General features: G+C 41.4%; 1 protein-coding gene across 2 annotated transcripts in view; it reads left to right on the forward strand.

The window, feature by feature from the left end:
- Positions 1-18,941, forward strand: part of brwd1 (bromodomain and WD repeat domain containing 1) — a 44,642-nt gene that overhangs the window by 20,695 nt on the left and 5,006 nt on the right. For both annotated transcript variants that reach the window (XM_080732105.1, XM_080732106.1), the window contains exons 19-42: positions 2,049-2,288; positions 2,805-2,988; positions 3,549-3,639; positions 4,650-4,811; positions 5,166-5,233; positions 5,447-5,678; positions 5,897-6,013; positions 6,444-6,551; positions 7,102-7,226; positions 7,499-7,581; positions 8,041-8,152; positions 8,345-8,406; positions 8,645-8,800; positions 8,993-9,113; positions 9,383-9,508; positions 10,296-10,362; positions 11,006-11,056; positions 12,808-12,933; positions 15,440-15,592; positions 16,068-16,240; positions 16,869-17,041; positions 17,555-17,689; positions 18,358-18,516; positions 18,624-18,806. In XM_080732105.1, the coding sequence (XP_080588231.1) occupies positions 2,049-2,288; positions 2,805-2,988; positions 3,549-3,639; positions 4,650-4,811; positions 5,166-5,233; positions 5,447-5,678; positions 5,897-6,013; positions 6,444-6,551; positions 7,102-7,226; positions 7,499-7,581; positions 8,041-8,152; positions 8,345-8,406; positions 8,645-8,800; positions 8,993-9,113; positions 9,383-9,508; positions 10,296-10,362; positions 11,006-11,056; positions 12,808-12,933; positions 15,440-15,592; positions 16,068-16,240; positions 16,869-17,041; positions 17,555-17,689; positions 18,358-18,516; positions 18,624-18,806 (3,207 nt within the window). The remainder of the gene's footprint in view (positions 1-2,048; positions 2,289-2,804; positions 2,989-3,548; positions 3,640-4,649; positions 4,812-5,165; positions 5,234-5,446; positions 5,679-5,896; positions 6,014-6,443; positions 6,552-7,101; positions 7,227-7,498; positions 7,582-8,040; positions 8,153-8,344; positions 8,407-8,644; positions 8,801-8,992; positions 9,114-9,382; positions 9,509-10,295; positions 10,363-11,005; positions 11,057-12,807; positions 12,934-15,439; positions 15,593-16,067; positions 16,241-16,868; positions 17,042-17,554; positions 17,690-18,357; positions 18,517-18,623; positions 18,807-18,941) is intronic.

Raw genomic sequence — 18,941 nt, forward strand, 5'->3', positions numbered from 1 at the left:
CATTCTTGGATGAAGGTGGGATATAAAAGTTGTCATAGCTGTCATGTTGCACTTAACCCTTCCAGTGCCAGCCCCTAGATGGCGCCATAGAATGCCAGGCTTTCTCCCATAGGCGAGCGCTTTAGCATCCGGGGACTCACGTTGCAGTGACGCGCGTGCTCACGTTCGTGCACGTCATGGAAAGGTCCCGGATGATAATGCTAACAGAATAGCTATTCCCATTTTGTCATTTTAAAGATCATTTTTCGGCGATTTCGCCGTAAATAAACCTCGGCGCGCATCCCTAAAAACACAATCCAGAGATATGGGCCTCCAAAGATGTGGTTTTTCATTGGATTCGGCGGCGATTCGCGGCGCCGTTCGCGGGTAACGGCCGGCCGGGGGCGCCCGGATTTGGAACACCCTGCTTGAAAATTTAGGCACAGGCTTCAGAAGGCCTCGGATCATTTTATTCATTTCATTAAAAAAGCCGAACTAATTCGGGATCGGCACACTGGACTACGTTCCGGAAGCGGCGCTGAACATTCGGTGAACATTGGGGGGCTCAAAAATGTATTTTAAACCATTTTTAATGGAATATATCGTCGGACCATGCTAAATGGCTAGCTGGCTAGCGTAGGACGAGCCAGGACCACCCACGACTGTACAAGCAGCTCAGGGTAAGTGAATTAATTAAAAAAAAATTGTATTGGATTGAAATAAAGCCGAACTAGTTCGGGATCGGCACTCAACAAGTTAACTTCGAATATATTTTCATGTATATTATACAGCAAACATGCCTCTTGATTGAGTCATGTTGATCCCCATTAAATTGCTGTCAAAGCCTCGATAGTTTACTACCATTTGGCAACAGTGCCAAATTGTTGGTCTGGAGGCCAGACGTGGCCCACAGAGCGGTCCAATCGGAAAGATTGAATGATTTTGGGAAGACGTAACCAAGTTCTTGACCATTTATTATGCATCTACAGCAGATACTCTCGCCGTGCTTTCTCCCTACCACTGTCTGCTTGTTGTGGGTACCTGGAAAACAATACATTGCAGTTAACCATCAGCTGTGTGTGCAGGGGCGTCGCACCAAATTCTGGGCCCTGCGGGCCCCCCATGAATGTTCTTCATGGGTGGGGCGGTTTAACCCATTTAGACTGGGAACGCATTATTTCATGCTATAACTATTGAAAAATAGCAGATATACAAGCTCACAGCGCGGCACCAAGTGCTGCGCTGCGAGCTTGTAGATCTGCTATTTTTGAAAAATCGTGAAAAGTCTTATATTATATATTTCAAATCCTTGTATGTTTTTTTGCAAAAACCAATGTTACTATGTCAGTGGTGCTCAAACGTTTTCATGTGAAGGACCCCCAAAATGATATGTATTTGGCCATGGACCCCATCTCAAAATATTTAGTTCCAGGGACCCCCCAGAAGCAAAATTTGAGTTACAAATGTTTGCTTAAAAAATACATATATTCAAAGATTTGCACACATTCACGACTTTAAAAAAAAATAGCAGATCTACAAGCTCGCAGAGCGCTGTGAGCTTGTAAATCTGCTATTTTTCAATAGTTAAATTATAAAATAATTAAGGCCCCTCCACCTCGGGCCCTAGTAACTTAGTCCCACTCCCCCCCCCCCCCCCCCCCCCCTTGTGACGCCCCTGGCTGTGTGTGACTCCTGTCAACACCCACCACAGTCTGTCCAAGGCATCGACGAGGCCAGAGAAAATGTTTCAGACAGACTAAGCTGCCTTCTTCACCAGAAGGCACCTTAGTCTGTCCGAAACGTTTGTGCGCCTTTACTCCTTTTATTATTTAGTGTTTATTCAGTTGGCTGGCACCTCGCAAAGGGCCGGTGTGCTGTGCACCTTTGGTAACCGTGTTTTACATCACAGACTGGCCACATGAAGCCTGAGGTTCAGATGGAAGCCATGCACGTGACGTTATTATTAAACTATCTTTCTGCCACACTATATTCTTGATCTCACACAAAACAATGGGATTCAGGCTGAAAATGAACAGGACAAAACATGGAGGTGTGTATTCTGTCCTCAGGTGATGGGGAGGTGGTGGAGCAGGTAATCAGCCAGCAGACAGCGGAACATGAGGCAGCAGCGGTCCGACGATCAGGTAGCGTTTTGGACGAGGCTATCAGACAGCTTCAAGAACAGCTCCAGAGCCAGCCTGGGCCAGAGGCGGCGCAGGGGGCAGCGCAGGGAGCTGGGGCCGACGTGCCAGCTGCAGGACAGGCTGAAGTCCAAGGCCAAGCACCAGCAGCTAACACACCACGCAGAGGTCTGTTCTCTTCTTTCCTTTTTCAATGATATATCTTTTATCTTTTCTTTATGCATTAAGACCTGAGGCCGATTCGACACAATGCCTTGTGCCAAGAATCCCAAAAATGTACACAAAAAAGTACAGTACCCATCTGAATATGTTTTGTTCCATGGACCCCTGACCCAGAATAGAAGATTGAGTCTAAATTATTCACGATTTTTCAAACACTTTCAAGATTTAGATTTAGTTTTTCTCCAAAAATAGCGGATGTACAAGCTCGCATTGCAGCACGAAGTGATGCGCTGTGAGCTTTTATATGTTCTCTTTTTTAAATCCTAAGAGTTTTCGGGGAAAACGTACTATGTTGCTATACTGTACAGTGTATACAGTATATACAGCTAGAATAAAAAATGACACGGGTGCTTTCCCTGGTTTTAATGGGTTAATGCCCAGTAGGATGCACCTTTTATTTTTAATCATATTTAATATCCTCAAATGTTGACATTTTATTATTATTATTTTTCTTCAATGCAGTGTCCGTGAATGACCGTGCAGACGTGCAGTCGCCCCCTAACGTGGGTCTTCGTCGCAGCGGGCAGGTGGAAGGAGTTAGGCAGATGCACCAGAATGCCCCCCGGAGCCAGATGGCCACCGAGAGAGACCTACAGGCCTGGAGACGCAGGGTGGTGGTGCCAGAACTCCAATCCAGCAGTTACATGTAAGACACATGAGGAAAGCATTGCTTCACTTTGAATAAATCAAAAGAATCTGGCTTAAGGTGACAGATAGTTATGTAGTTGACATGATGGTGTTTACTGGAGATGAGTTTATATTTATAAAATGCTCAGTTTTTAATTTGTTAATAATGTAAGCTACATTTACAAGCATGATTGCTTTTTTTCCTCAGCAACCCACAGGTTGCACTCATTCTCAAAACCAAAATGTATGCATTGATTCTGCACTTCCCATTACCGTAATTCCTCTAACTTTGTGCATGATACATCTTTACACCCCCACTTCTGTTCTCACTGCCCCCTTTTATTTATAATGGCCACAGATTACAACATGAACATATCAAGGATCACCCAAGCCTAGTGCAAATGTACTGTACCCCAACAACTAAAGGGAACTCAATTATATTATATTGTAGCCTACTCATTGACATTTGCTATGAAGGCCAAAGAAAGTATACAACAAAAATAATATATAGTGCCCTTAGTCAAACAAGCACACAATGTCAATCTGGACCTTTCCACTAGTATGTGATTTGTCTCCCAGGAATCAGGAGGATTTCCGGACGGCCAAAGGAGAGGAGGAGACTTGTCTGTACAATTCAAAGAAGAGACGTGTGGTCTATGGCAGTTGTCGAGTAAGTTTTCTATTCATCAGGCCAAATGGATATTATATGGTCCTTCTTAATAATGGCCAAATAGATTAAAGATAACTAACAGGTTTTATGATGATCAGACTTATATGCTCATTCATTCACGGCCAAATCGGTGTCTTGGCCAATGCCATCACCCATTACTTTTTAAGTTTCAAAAACATTTAAAACATATCCAACTTTTAATCGAACCTGGCACCTACTGTCGTATGCGTAACCACTCACCCATCGGCGCCCCATAACCTCTGTCTTATGTTGGTACTTTGTATCAACCAAGAGGGTCCAAGCATCCTAGGCTACACACTGGCTCATATGGGGTTAAAGGCTTTGGGATGTAGCTCGGAGACAGACTCTGAATTACAGTTCAGTTGCACGCACATGCATTGCACATTGCAAGCTATAATGCCATTTTAAATTGGTGTGTATTTCAGAATCTTTTGAAAAGTACTTGAATATTGGGTCCTATTTTGTTCAGCATAGATCTGATCCAACGTTGACCCCCAGTCAATCCTCAAACCTCTCACTGGGAGCTTACCATGTACTAGCCTGAATATCTGGCCTTACAACACAGATATTTCTGGCGACTACAGTGCCCTCCCAGGGTATCTGGCCTTACAACCCAGATACTCCGGTGACTACAGAGGCCTTCCCACTGATTCTCTTTCTCCATCTAGTCCTCCGTCGCCTTGTGAACCACTTGTGAACATCTCGGTTTGGGACACCACTGCAGCTGGTCTTGGCCCATATTTAGATAACAGTCAAGCCTTTGTTCTTTTACACATATCAAATGTTAATCTTAGTGACTGCTGTGAAAGAGTTTTTCTATGGGTATTTTAAAATACAATTTGTTGTTTTCACTCCCAGTCATTCTAATAGAAGCCATCTTTTTGATTTTACTCTTCACTTGTCCCCTCACTTAACATTGGTGTTTCTAGTTATAAATGGCGAGCATTGTATTTGTGACTTACTTTTTGCTTGTTTGTTTTTCCTGCCAGGATGACTCTGATGACGAGCTTCCCTCAGTCAAGCGAGCTCAGGCCCGCAAGAAGCAGCGGCACGAAGCTCTGTTTGGCTCACAGAGTGGTGACGCTGTGACTGGAGAGGATTTCATTGAAATGTCGTGTGAAGAGGGAGAAGAGACGTCCGCTACCTCCGAGGTACAGAACCCTCCACATGCTTGTGTCACTTAACTACAGGAAGTCTGACATTCACCTCCTTTCCTTGGAAGGAAGCCTGGAATTGGTCTTATTCACATTGCACTGACTGCAGCCATTTTGTTCTCATGTCACTGGGAAATACCCAGAGTATGACGTAAGCGCAAAATGGCCACCGTGGCAGTATGGTCAGTGGTTGCTTATGGAGTTCCCCAATAACCCTTTGGGGGTTTGAATACTTGGGCCAATGGTGATGGATTGATGTGTGTGTGTGTGGTGTTAGAGGGCTTCGACTGTATACCGCGTAGTATTCCAAATAGACCATGAAGTTTAATCTTGGGTTTCTCACCTCCCCAGGAGCATGAACTGGATGGCAGTGAACTTGAATCTTCAAATGATGAGGAATGGAAAAGTGACTCATCAGGGTAAAAACTAAGATAACTCTATAAGTACTAACAGCCCTTGGCAGGAGTTTTCAGAGAAAAATACTCTTACTCTACTCTTTCACATACTCACTTTTACACATACTGACTTTTATAAGCAGGTAATTTGAGCATTTGCTCAGGTTACCTGAGTTTTAATCATTCTGATTTAACCCAAAACCATAATTGAAAAGAAAAACTATTCTGATTGGACAGCCACTCCTCCAGTGAGTACTCTGATTGGACGGCAGATGCCGGGATCAACCTGCAGCCTTCCACCCCCCAGTCGTCACGGAAACGGAGGCGGCGCCAGCTCAGCAGCTCGGAGGAGGAAGAGGAGGAGAACGAGGAGACGGAGGACAAACAGCAGAGTGACGAGGAGGAGAAGCCTAGGAAGAGGAGCCGAGCCAAGGCCAAGAAAAGTAAAAGTAAAAGCAGGACCCCCAAGGTGAGTGGCTCTACCCACCGGAATCAACTAAGACATTTGTCTTTAGTTTAACCACTTAAACCCTATGTCAGTTCTTCTCAAAGTTATAATGAAATAAACATAAAAAGATTAATTATGGTGATACAAGGTTTCTGCCCGACGGCATTGACAGATCTCCATTGGGTTGATTGTTAACTTGCGGTGTGAATATTAATGAATAGTCTGCGTTTCCCCTACAGCGGCCCAAGGCCAGACCTCCTATCAACAGAGAGGTGTCCAATGAGTTCAGACCCTCATTGTGGATCACTGATGTCATTCCCAGGAAGTCCCCCTTTGTGCCCCAAATGGGGGATGAGGTATGTGAATCAATTTTGACATTTCTGGTTTCCCAATCACGTCCCTCCTAGATGATAACATCCCTCCTAGTAGATCACAGATAACACCACTTCTTGGCTGATCACATTCCTCCTAGATCAGTAGTTCTCAAGCTTTTCTGGGTCAGGGCCCACTTGAAAATCTCAAAAGCGTTTGCGGCCCAAGTTAATTGATCAGATGGGTGGGCCACGTTCATGGCTTGGATCAATGGAACAAACACAGTATTCCTATTTATTGGCACAAAATGATACCATGACATTTTTTTAAAATATTCATGTTATATTGTCATTAAAATCGTAGTGTTTTGACATTTGAGAGCCCTCTTGCAATAGCCTTGCGGCCCACAGGTTGAGATCCACTGTCCTTGCTGATCACGTGTCCTGAGGTATGAAGCGTGTTTGTTCTTGTCAGGTGATCTACTTTCGCCAGGGCCACGAGGCCTATGTGGAGGCAGTGAGGAAGACTGAGGTGTACCCCATCAACATAGACAAACAACCCTGGAGGAAGATGGAGCTTAGGGTAGGACTGAGTAACAGAACCAGATGCACAAGTTTCCTGATGCAAAGTGGATACAAAAATATGTGTGATATATTTTATGTCATCAAGTAATGTTGGCTTACAGTCACAAAAATGTTAAAGTCATAGAACAATGAAAATGTCCGAAAAATATATGTATTTATTTTTGTTAAAGAATGAAAAAATCCCAATCAAATCAATAATTATTAAATGGCATATTGTCTTACTTGTCCCAGCATTTTACATATTTTCTCCATGGTTTTGGTTAAAGTATTTTTGTATAAGTAATTCAAATGTAAAAATATCTTTTTAGATTGATATTTTTAGAGTTGACTGGAGCACAAGTCAAATATTCATATCCCTAATGCTGTACATATCCCTAGAGCCTCTGCCTGAAAACCAAAAACCTATTGTATCCCCTGACCAGGTGGGGGATTCCCCTTTAGACTAGTGGTCAAGATGTTTGGCATTGGTGTCGCTTCCTGCGCGGGAGACCCGGGTTAGAATCCAGGGTCTTAAATTTGTATTTTTCTGTTTTTTTTTTTTTTGGTAGGACCAAGAGTTTGTGAAGATAACTGGGATCAGATATGATGTTTGTCCTCCCACGCTGTGCTGCCTAAAACTGACGCTTATTGATGTTGGCACGGGCAAGATCTCTGACAAGTCCTTCTCTGTCAAGTATGTACAGTAGCCTATGAACTTTAGCCATTTTCATTTCATGGTCATTGACATGTCGTGCCCGCAGAGTGTTTACTTATTGTATGAAAGTATATGTTTATGTATTGATGGTGATGCTTCTGCTGAACATGGTATGTTATGTGCAGTCCCTTTTGATGTCCTGTAGTACACTATTAGAATATCTTTCATTATGTACTGTGAAACTTGAATATGTCCCTATACTTTAAATCAACATCCAATACAACACTGTAAGTCTCGATGTTCCTCCACAGGTATCACGACATGCCAGATGTCATAGACTTCCTGGTGCTGAGGCAGAATTATGACGAGGCACTCCGGAGAAACTGGCAGCCGGGTGAGTTTTACCAAAGTCTTCTTTTCATGAGCTGCTGTTTGCTCAGCTGGGGCTCAGTTGAGCAAATATTAACCAAACATCTGTTACAATTAAACGGCTTTCATTGAGCATAGATCACACGTTTTGTACATGTACATGATTGCTAATCCATGTATTTGTGTCGGCACATTTTGGAAATAGTTTGGAAATAGTTTGTATCGTTAAATTGTTTTACCTTCCACTTAGATTGTATGTACTGTACTGGTCTGTACTTGGCCCCTCTCCTTTTTCCCTCTACACCAAATCTCTTTGCCATAAATAGACAATGTATAAGCTCACAGTTCAAGTCAAGTGGGATTTCAGAAAAAAGGCCCAGAATGAAAAAAAAACATGGTTCCCAAGTGAAATGTTGCATTTTTGTGAAAAGGTACAGTACAAGAATAGTAAATAAACATTTGCTTGGTTTTCTGTCCCTGCTAGGTGACGGGTTCCGCTCGGTGATAGATGACGCCTGGTGGTCTGGGTCCATAGTGTGTCAGGAGCCCTACCAGGCAGAATACCCTGACAGCCACTTCCAATGCTTCAAAGTCAGGTGGGGGGAAGATAATTGATTTCTACTTTGTTTTATTTGTGATTATTTCTTTGATTCTATACCTTGCACCACTGAGAACCCAAAATGCTGATTTATTTATTTTTATGGCGGAATGAGAAATTATTCCAAATGTAGCTTTCGATGATCACAGAAGCATTTCTTAAAGTTTGTCTATCTTTTTGTGGCCATCAGGTGGGACAATGGGGAAACTGAGAAGTTGAGTCCATGGGATTTGGAAGCTATTCCCGACGATGGTAAAGCAAGGACTTCATTATGTCTTCACCTGATGCGTTGATCGCATTACTAGTTGCAATATTATTATTCAAGGATTACATTTTTTTATATAACTTTTTTATTTTGTCCAGACGTTTTTATGGTACACAGCCTAACTGTGTAGGTTATACAGTATTATATTAGATGACATTTCCTGGCAGCTAGATTCATTACAGTTCATTATATATTAACCAGTTTTTGTCTTGCCATGCTCTTCAGCCCAAGTGCCGGATACGGAAGGAGGAGGTATTCCTGTGACGCCAGAGGAGATGAACGAGCTGATGTACAAGCCCCAGCCAGGGGAGTGGGGCGACAGGCGCAGAGACCAGGAGTGTGAACGCATCGTCGCTGCTGTCGACCAACTCATCACCATCGGTATGTTTTAGTTATTCTCTCTCTCTCTCATTCTTATCTCACGTGTTTACTCTGCCACACTCTCACACATGCACGCTCCCTCCCTCACTGACCCACACACATTAACAAAGACGAGCGCTTGAGGTTAATCAAGTAAGCTTATTTTTGTTGTTTTATCATCTGACGAAAGTCCTGTTCTTGTTTGTGCCATAGAAATCGCAGCACCGTTCTCTGGGCCTGTGGACATTGTCCAGTACCCCACCTACTGCACTGTGATCGCCTACCCCACTGATCTGGGCACCATTCGGCTCAGGCTCATCAGCAGATTCTATAGGTCAGTTCCCCTGTCACAACAAGATACTGCATCCTTCCTGGTCCACCAGAAATCAATATGGGATCAGACATGGTCATTTTTACTTTTATTTAATCTGCTAGATATACCTATTAGTGAGAGATGGTGTTAGTGTTTGATTTCAGTGAGTGATTGAACATTTAAGAAAGAATTGCTCATACCTTCATATCCCAGGTATGAGGTAGACTTTCATTCACATACGATATGCATTTAGCACAGATGATAATTTATCTTTTGGTTGTGTTTCTCAGGCGCTTGTCTTCATTAATCTGGGATGTCAGGTACATCGCACACAATGCCCGCACCTTCAACGAGCCCAGGAGTAAGATCGCTCACTCTGCGAAATTGATCACAAACGTCCTTCAGAAGTTTATCAAGTATGTTCCTCTTGAAGATGAAGATTAATACCCATTTATACCCAGTAAATTAAAAAATATATATATATATATGAATGCAAGTATACTCTGTTTTAAGGAAAAGCAACACTTCATAGCAGGTGCTTCTCTGGTCTGGAACTAACTTTGTGTCATCACTATGGGGTGGAAACCTTGTATCTCAATTCTTCTTGTTTTTAAAATTATTATTAAACAATCTGCAGGTTTTTCAAATGATTTAACTACTTTTAGTTTAACTAAATGTCACAAGTTCATGAGATGCCCTATTAACTGTTTTGGACATAAAAGGTTTCCACCTGACAGCAACCGAGAGCTAACAAAGAAATGAGACTCAAACTTTTGAGCGTCTACGGTACTGATACAACTGTTGGCAGTGAACAGGAATACTCATTTCTGTGTGTGGAGTTTTTACAGCATGGCTCTGTAGTAGAGGGTCTGTCTGTCATTCCGGGGGTAATCTTGCAAACCACTGGACCGATGAGCACCAATTATCTTGTGCATGCTACCAGTAGGCCAAGAAAGTAGCTTGTGAATATTCTTTTAGTTTTTAGTTACCATCTTGTTAAGAGAATGAGATTTGCTGTTTTTTTTCCAGTGTTGAACTACAATATTGCCCTGTTATTTCTAGAAACATGGGGTTATAAAATTGCTTCTAAATTACCCAGTCAGCTTTACTAACTAGAGTTGTTTGTTCACCAGTACTGACTGTATTCATTAGAAGTGAACCCATTAAGAATAGAAGTTGATAAATTACTCTCCATTCCCATAGCGACCCGAGCTGTACTGATGTCATGGAGCTCTATAACGCTGTTGAGGAGATGGATGAAGATGATGAGGTAAAGTGTGCCTATGATGTCTGTTATTCTGTGATGTGCTGCTGCGAGGCAAGAGCAAGTATGAGAAAAACTATATCTAGCATAAAACTTGTTTTAAAACCAGATGATTTTTTTCCCCCCACACTTTTTGAGCATATACATTGTCATAAGGGTGACATAGTTGACAATATATAATGTCTTTGTGTATACTATTTTCATATCAAAAGTCTCTAAATGTCGTATCCTAAATCCTTTCCTGTCAAACAAAATGTGTAATTACTAACCAGTTTTAACCAATAATATCCGGACATGCACCCATCAATACATTTTTCCACACAGTGCTATGAATCACATCACATCAGGTTTTGCCCAATGCCCAGCCCGTTTCACTGTGACCATCACCATATGCTCACTTAAAATGTTTCATCTGGTCTTTAAACCATTTCTGAAAGGACAACTGAGTCATGTTGAAACTTTTCAGTTGAAAATGTGTCAATTTTGTCCCAGAGCACCTTTTCCACTGTCTCTTCCAAAGGGACTGCATCCCTTTTTGTGCAAAAAGGGATGCAGTTCAGTAATACAGCAGTGCTGTTACGCAACTGTACGTTAGAGGCGGGGCATCCTGTTTTAGACTAACCAAGTGGTATTTGGATGTGTTCTGTAGGACGATGACGGAGACGCACCAGGCACTTCCTCTGTGCATAGGCTACGTCAGGTATGTAGAAATGGATGAATGATGATGTTTTCCAGAGACAATATTCATGTATAAACCTGCTTTCACACTTTTAATAGCATTATAAAAGTGTAGTAGCATTTCACAACGAGGCAACTAATTGGTGTGCCTAAGGGGTGCCTAAGGGGAGCAATGTGGCTCGCTGCCTTTCTTTGCGAATATCTTTCAAACGGTCCCACTACAATAGTTTTAGAACTATAAAGATGCTGATCAGATAATTTTAGTTGATGGTCTCAGCTCACATGTGTTCTTTCTAGTGCATCACAATTTGAGGATCATTATTAGTGATTAGCATGGATTTAAACCTATGAGTATAAAAAAGACCCATGTTTAGGAAATCAATACAAACCTTTTCGGAGCACCAGTGGCCAGTGTTAGGGTGGTCGTCTGGGAGCCGGAAGGTTCCTAGTTCAATCCCTGGCTTCTCCTGGCTGCATGTTGAATTGTCCTTGAGCAAGACACTGAACCCCACCCTAACTACTCCTGATGAGCAGGTTGGTGCTCGTCAGGAGTGACCACTCCGCTGACGGTATGTAAAAGTGTACCATGTCTAACACATAATGTGTAGCGGCGTTCCACCATTGCGGTGCATGTTAAGTCCGTTGTAAAGCACATTTGAGTGGTAATAAAGACAAAAAAATGCTTTATAAATGGAGTCATTTACCATTTTCTGTGATGTCTGACAGCCACCCGTGGGTATTTATTTTGTTGAACATACACAATGCTGTTGACTATTGTCAATGCACATTGGCACCCCTAAATCTGCCACAACAGTATTAAATTGATTAGCTACAGCTACAGTTGCCTTAACACCACTAGAACTGCACTCTGTCGAGGTGCCAACTTGTGTCTTGTGCACAAGACACAAGTAGGTCATGTATGTCCTACTTGTGCGCCAGCAGAGAGCGCTATGAGGTGCGGTCCTTTCAACAGACACAGACATACATACATACATACATACATACATACATACATACATACATACATACGCAGCCAAACGCAGTACTTGCGCACTCTGCTAGAGCAAGTAATTTACAGGGCAGCAAACAAACAAAAGGGGCCCCTTTCACAGCAGACATTTTGATGTGAAAATGTAGCTGAAGTTAATAATGATAATTGTGTGTATTTCATTCAGGTTTTACTGTGTGCAAGTATGCACAGCTAAACAGCCTCATGCTTGTTATATACACTAAACCAGGTGTTCCCAAACGTTTCTGATCGAGAACGTTTCTGGAGGAGAAATTAGACATTCACCCGGGACCCAAATTGAAAACAGATCTACAAGGTCGCAATGCGTCGCTTTGTGCTGCATTGAGAGCTTGTAGATTTTTCTTTTCTTTATTAATGAAATTACTTCATTGCATTTTTTTATTCATGAAAATCTTAGCTTTTTCGGGAATGTTTTTTGAAGTACTTTTGAAATAATAATAATAATAATTAAAAACTAAATAAGGGACCCATAAAAATGTGTCCACTACCCACAAATGGGTCCCGACCAAGTGCTCGGGAACCAGTGCACTAAACGGTCTGCTGTGGAAAGGGCCTATTGGCCTATTGTTTAATTCCTTGTTGAGAAAGATTTTGTTTCATGTCATGGCTGACTCATGGGGTGCCCTCATGGTGTGATTTTTCTTTTTTTTTTCAAATGAAATTAAAATAAGCAGCAGACTGACTGGAAAGCATTGTGGTCCGTGTCATATCATGCTGGCCATCTTCCTTCCCAACATTCCTAGCGCTCCGTGGAGGTGGTTCCAGACAGGGATGCTTGGAAGGAGAAGTGCAAGAGTCTGATCAACTACATCTTTGACTGTGAAGACTCTGAGCCCTTCAGACAACCTGTTGATCCACAGATCTTTCCGGTAGGTCACATGAAAACTTGGGAAGGACTTTTGCCACTGACGTGATGATATGCAATGAACACACAACATTCTGTGATGATTGAGACCTTTTTCACAGCAGCCATATTGACATTTTTAACCCTGCAAGACCCGAATTAATTTCTACTGGCCACATTTTCTTTTTTTTAAATCAGATGGTGTTGTAGGAGTCCTAATCACAGGAAAATGTAATGTTAAAACATTAATAATGTTTTTGTAAGGTTTTATAGCCATAAATCATAAATCATGCTCTAATTTGCATTTTGGGGATATTTTTCACAATAATAACATATGCACATGTTCTAGACATTCTAATGATGGCCAAAAAAAACGCTGGAATTTCAACTTCTCTGGGAGGTGTGAATGTCAGCCTCTGTGGGGGGTATTTATATGCAAATATCGTGGCCAATGGCATTGTAATACTAAACAATAGGATTTAATGGTGATGTTAATGTGAAAAAAGAGCAGGAAAACTAATTATAACATTTCTTTTTTAAATTATTAAAAAAATGTTGCCAAAAAGCAACGCTGGGCCTTGCAGGGTTAAAACGGATATTTCCAATTCTTTGATTGGCTGAGCCCTGTGGTAATATATATATTATATATAGTATACACTTGATAAACACTCTCCTTGTACCACATTTCTCAGTATCACTGCGCCAACGTCTTGTTTACAATATTCACCGTGACGTTCGTCCATTGATGTATTACCGTTTGCAATTATGCTTTTCATGTGGCAAAGTAAGAGGTGTGCTCCTTTTCATCCTGTGTTTATACAAGGTTTTACAAATCACTTTAAAACAAGGCAGATACCACAGCGTGTACTGCTCAGTGCACATACCTGTAAGTAACAATAATTGGATGCTCAGATGGGAAGAATATGGCAGAACTAAGAGCCAATTCAAGCATGTCTGTAAATTATAGTTCATAGAATAGTATTTCCAGACAACTTGATAGTGAAACATTTCACAAAACCAGTGGATTATAATGATCTAATATGCGTCTTACCTGACTGGCAAAATAGTGCCACCTACTGCTTAGCTCATGAACTATCTCCTAATAATCATAATATTAGTTGATGGAAAACATGAATGATATTCACAATTTTCTGAAAATGTGCGTTAGATTTAATGGAAACACAGCTAGTGTTACTGACAATAAAACAAACCAAGGACCTTGGAACACACAGGAAAGAAAATGTAGTCTACAGTATTATAAGAAATTCCCATTGAATATCATGTAGCCGTTGAGTTCAGTGCTGATATTGTTGTGGAATAAGTGTGTTGTAAGCCTAGCGCATGGGTTGCCTACTTACTTCATACAGGAGCGAGGAAGTCACGATAGCAACACAGAGACAGACAGGCAAAGAGAGGCAGGACAACAGGTAAGAGTCAGAACTCTAGGAAGAGCTTTTATTGTACTTCTTCAGCACACATCAGATGTAGTGAGTTTTGGAATTCAACGATTATTTGTCTTGGAAGAAACCTGCAGGGGTTAAAGTTCTCAGTCCTGGGGCTATTTCTGAGATCAGTGCAGATCCGCAAAAAGGAGGTGTAGCGATAGCTGCGGCGTGAATGACAAGTCGTCAAAACGCTAATCAAGTGATCTCTAAACTAAAAAGCAGATATAATTTCAAGATTTGAATTGACCAGACTAGCATAGAATACAACAGAACCTCAGAAGATACTTCTATAAAACGAAGCATGGATTGGCACACACACATACAGCGAAGGCAGTTCAGAACTTCAGGAAAACACCCCAAATATTGGTGTGCACTGCAAGCGCCATCTTTCAAAAATCACTTATTGGGACATGGTCTGAAAATAACTTTCAGTCTTTGGATTTTTTTTTTTCTTTTTTTTTGCTTTAACCCCTGAATCTGCAAACAGCCTCTGACAATAGGTTCACGCTTATTTTATATTCTAAGTGTAGCAACAGTGGAAACTAAACATTCTTCAAAAAACAGTATTACGCTTTATTTGTGTTAAGTCTTGGTGCTGATTAATTCTGTCTCGTGGTGTGCCTAGACGTTAACTGGTCTGGCGGAATCCCTGCACTTATCCCTTAACTGCTCCCCGGGTGCCAAACTGCTCCTAATGGTTAGGATGGGTAAAATACAGAGAACAAATTGAATAGATGTTGCATGTCTCACTCTGCACGCCACACCGTTCGTTTTCAATGTCTAGGCGGTTTAATGACAGATTGAACATGATTCTGTCATTATTGCGCCCTCTTGTGGTTGTTTACGGTCAGCCATTATTCATTAGGAAATGTGCATGCAGAATAAAGGGACAACAAAGCAAGCACTTAAAGGTATTGAGAATGGATGAGGATGGCATGTGTTCGTATCTTTAATGTCTATAGTTAGAACCAAGGCATATTTTTATTTCAAATAAATATATCTATATAATGTTGTGTAAAACCCTTTTTTGAGGACAGACAAATTGTCAGCTTCTTCTCAACAATCATTCGTACTGTTTTTCTCCAGGACTACCATGATATTATTGATACCCCGATGGACTTTGGCTGGGTGAAGAGGACCTTGGAACAAGACGGATATGAGAATCCTATTGAGCTCTGCAAAGACACCCGACTGATATTTGCCAATGCCAAAGCTTACACTCCCAACAAACGCTCTAAGGTTTGGCCACCATTTCTGTCAGTGTCTAGTCATATTTCCTTAGTTTTAATTCAAAATTATAGATCAGCCTAGCGTTGATCTAGCCAAACTACTTTATTTTTTACCAGTGTTTCCATCTCTGTTAAAATAATACGTAAATCCTGTCCACACGACCTTGGTTGCAAAACCCTGATTTAAAAGGTTGTTTCAAAGTAATTCCTTTATTTTGAAATTACATCTTTACTAAAGACATGTAGAAACTCTGCACTAGTTGTCCATTTCTTTATACAATGCTCAGAAATTGGTCAAATATTTGTAATTTGTGCCCAGCCCCCATTCTGAATCTTGTAATTTAGGCGTTAAATTATTTTCTGATTTGATCAGAAAATGATCACTCAAGTTTTGAATAATTGTAAAACACAGTACAACAAGATTCTTTTGTGTGCTGCAAGAAGAGTACAATGTCTCTGATTGTTGTATTCCTATTTCTTTTTAGATATACAGTATGACCCTGCGGCTCTCTGCCTTCTTCGAGGAGCAAATCCGAACAATCACGTCAGAGTACAAAACTGCCATCAAGAGCAGCGACAGGCTCCGGCGCAGCCAGAGGTTCCGAAAGAAAAATCAGCAGCTGGACTCGTCTGCGTCCGGCGGACACACCTCAACAAGGTCTGCTTCATTTCCCTCTGACTGAAAGAAAATGTACAGCACAAATGTTTCAGCACAATTCCTCTCTCAATGTGCAGTCTTAACGTGATGACATTATTGCTAAATGAACTAGAAAGATACAATTTGCTGTGGTCCCCTTTCATGTCAATGGAGAAAATTAATTCACTAATATTTTAATGGCCATATATGGAGATCACTGTCAGTCCATGTCCCTTTCTTGCCCATATAAGGAGATCCCTGATGTCATCAATATTAAGCCCATATCTTGGAATGCCCATATATGGACAAATACTCTGTGATTCTCATGTGGTCTATATATGGACATACTGTCAGTCTCATGTGGTCTTTTCCATATCTGGAAAAAGTAATAACATTTTAATTAAAGTCAATATAGAAAAGTCATTCACTAATAAGTTTATATAAATTAAACTATATAACGTATCTCTTAGCAAAATAGTGCTCATGCGTGTCCCAACGAAGCCGGGTGATTTGACATATGGACCAAGTGCGTGCCACCAAAACTATGGAATCCCGCGGCAAAAAAAAAAAGATTACTTTACTATAGTCTGCAACCACACTAATCACAAAGAACAAAACGATTTATATTCCTCTCCGCTTTTTCTTCCAGGCACAAGAGGGATGCTGTCAAGACTCAGGGAAAAGTGGAGATGACGTTGGCGACCAAATCTACCTCAGCCAAAGTGTCTGCTCCTGAGAGGCCCAGGAGGAGGAGCCGCAGTAGCAGCTCAGGACACAACTCCTCTGACTCCTCAGGCTCCAAAGCTGCTTCTTCAACACAAGGTTAAAGAAAGACTAAAAGCACTTTACATGCTGAACAAACCCATCCGCTTCCACAGTTCTGAAGCGATTTTGAGGTAGAAGTAAAAGGAAAAGGGGAGCTAGCTACATTATATATTGAATTTACAGTATATATATATATATATGAATTTATTATGAGAAGTAGATGTCTTGTACCTGGTGTTCTGTATTTAAAATGTATGATAAACTCTGCCACCAGTAGATTGACAGTTGGTGCATCAGGCCGTGATTGCAGTAGTATGTCTGGCGCCACCTGTAAGGAGCTGGCTGGGCTCTTACTCTTGTTTTTCAATGATTTACTCAGTTAGTGATGGTATTTTAGATTTGTCAGTATGAATAATTTGAATAGATCATATTTTTCCAATACAGTCAGTATTTTCATTTCTATGCTAACATGTAAAAACCTTATGTGATCCTGCAACATAATGTGGCTTGTTTTGCTCCAAACTCCCATTAGAGGAACTTGCTTGAAATGTGTATATTGATCTTTTCCAGATTCTGACAGTGAGAATGAGTTGCCTTTGACTGACTCAGAGGAGGACAAACGGACAGGATCAAGGCACCATCGGAGCAGACACACCAGATCAAAAAGAGTTACCAGAAACAATGTGGCTTTGAAGAACAAAAAAGGTCAGGATTTTATCAAGCGATCTCAACATAACAGATACACAGTTTACATATTAATAGAGTGCTGCAGTTAAAGATGCGCCGATTGCGATGTTTGGGGCCGATACTGATCAACTGGAATCAGTATCTGCAGATACCGATATTCCCGATCACAGCGCCAAATCCATAAATTCTTCTATTTATTGTGTTACTGTAGCAGCATTTATATATTTAATGATTCTTCTTACAAAACACTGACATTGTATATTAAGTATAAACATTAGGAGATTGCAGGCTGAGGTCCTTTAGTATCCAATTCAACTTGTAGGAGTTGAAGCTGAGGTTACATTCAGTCCCACAGATATTGTGAAAATAGCTGATCTAGCTTGTAGATCGGAAAAGCCAATAGAGCCAATAGAGACATTATCTGCCGATCGCAATCACTCACCGATCAATCGGCACATCTCTAGCTGTAGTTACATTTGGGCAGGATAATATGGACCAACTTTTTTTTTTCACATTACTTCTTACTAATTGTTACTCGTATCATCCCAACATTGTCTTGCCATTTATTTTTCAGAGCTTACTTCAAAAGATTTTAAATTGGTTCATTCCAACAAAATGAATGTCCGTGCACAGGATTACAGAGTTTGCAGGATGTTTTTCATTTTGACTGATGTTTCCCTGTTCAGATCCTGTTCAGTTCCTGTCCGACAGTGACAGTGAGTTGCAGTTGACCGACTCGGGGGAGGAGAAACGCCCACAGTCCTCAAGGCAGCATCGGAGCAGCAGAGACACCCGAGCGAAAAGGAGAGCTACCCGGAAGAATGTGGCCTTGAAGAAGAAAAAAGGTCAGGACTTGATAAAGCATACGCAGTTTGGGTTTATCCCGATCCCGGTGGGGGAAGGTAAATGGTACATTAGGATGCTGAAAAAGCTGTGTTCTCTTCATGGCCAGTTGCTGAAAGTGACAGTGAAGAAGATGAGGAGGAAGAGGCAGAATTCTCCAGCGAAGGCGAGGAAAGCGAAGATGAAGGGCAGTCGTCCCATTCTTCGTCTCGTCGCTACCCGAGCAGAGCTAAAAGCAGCCAGAGCTTGAGGCTGACCAGGAACAGCGCTATCGCAGACAGGAAGCAGACAGGTAAAGATGACCTTTTCCTATGATTCCGTTACAGAGGGATTGACGTGACAACATCATCATACCCAGAATTTTTGCGGGAACGCCTACTGAGTGGCAAAAAAACTACTTTCTGGCCTTGACAGCCCATACATTTAA

This window comes from Nannobrachium achirus (genome assembly GCF_963921795.1).
Source record: "Nannobrachium achirus genome assembly, chromosome: 8".
Taxonomy (NCBI): Eukaryota; Metazoa; Chordata; class Actinopteri; order Myctophiformes; family Myctophidae; genus Nannobrachium; species Nannobrachium achirus.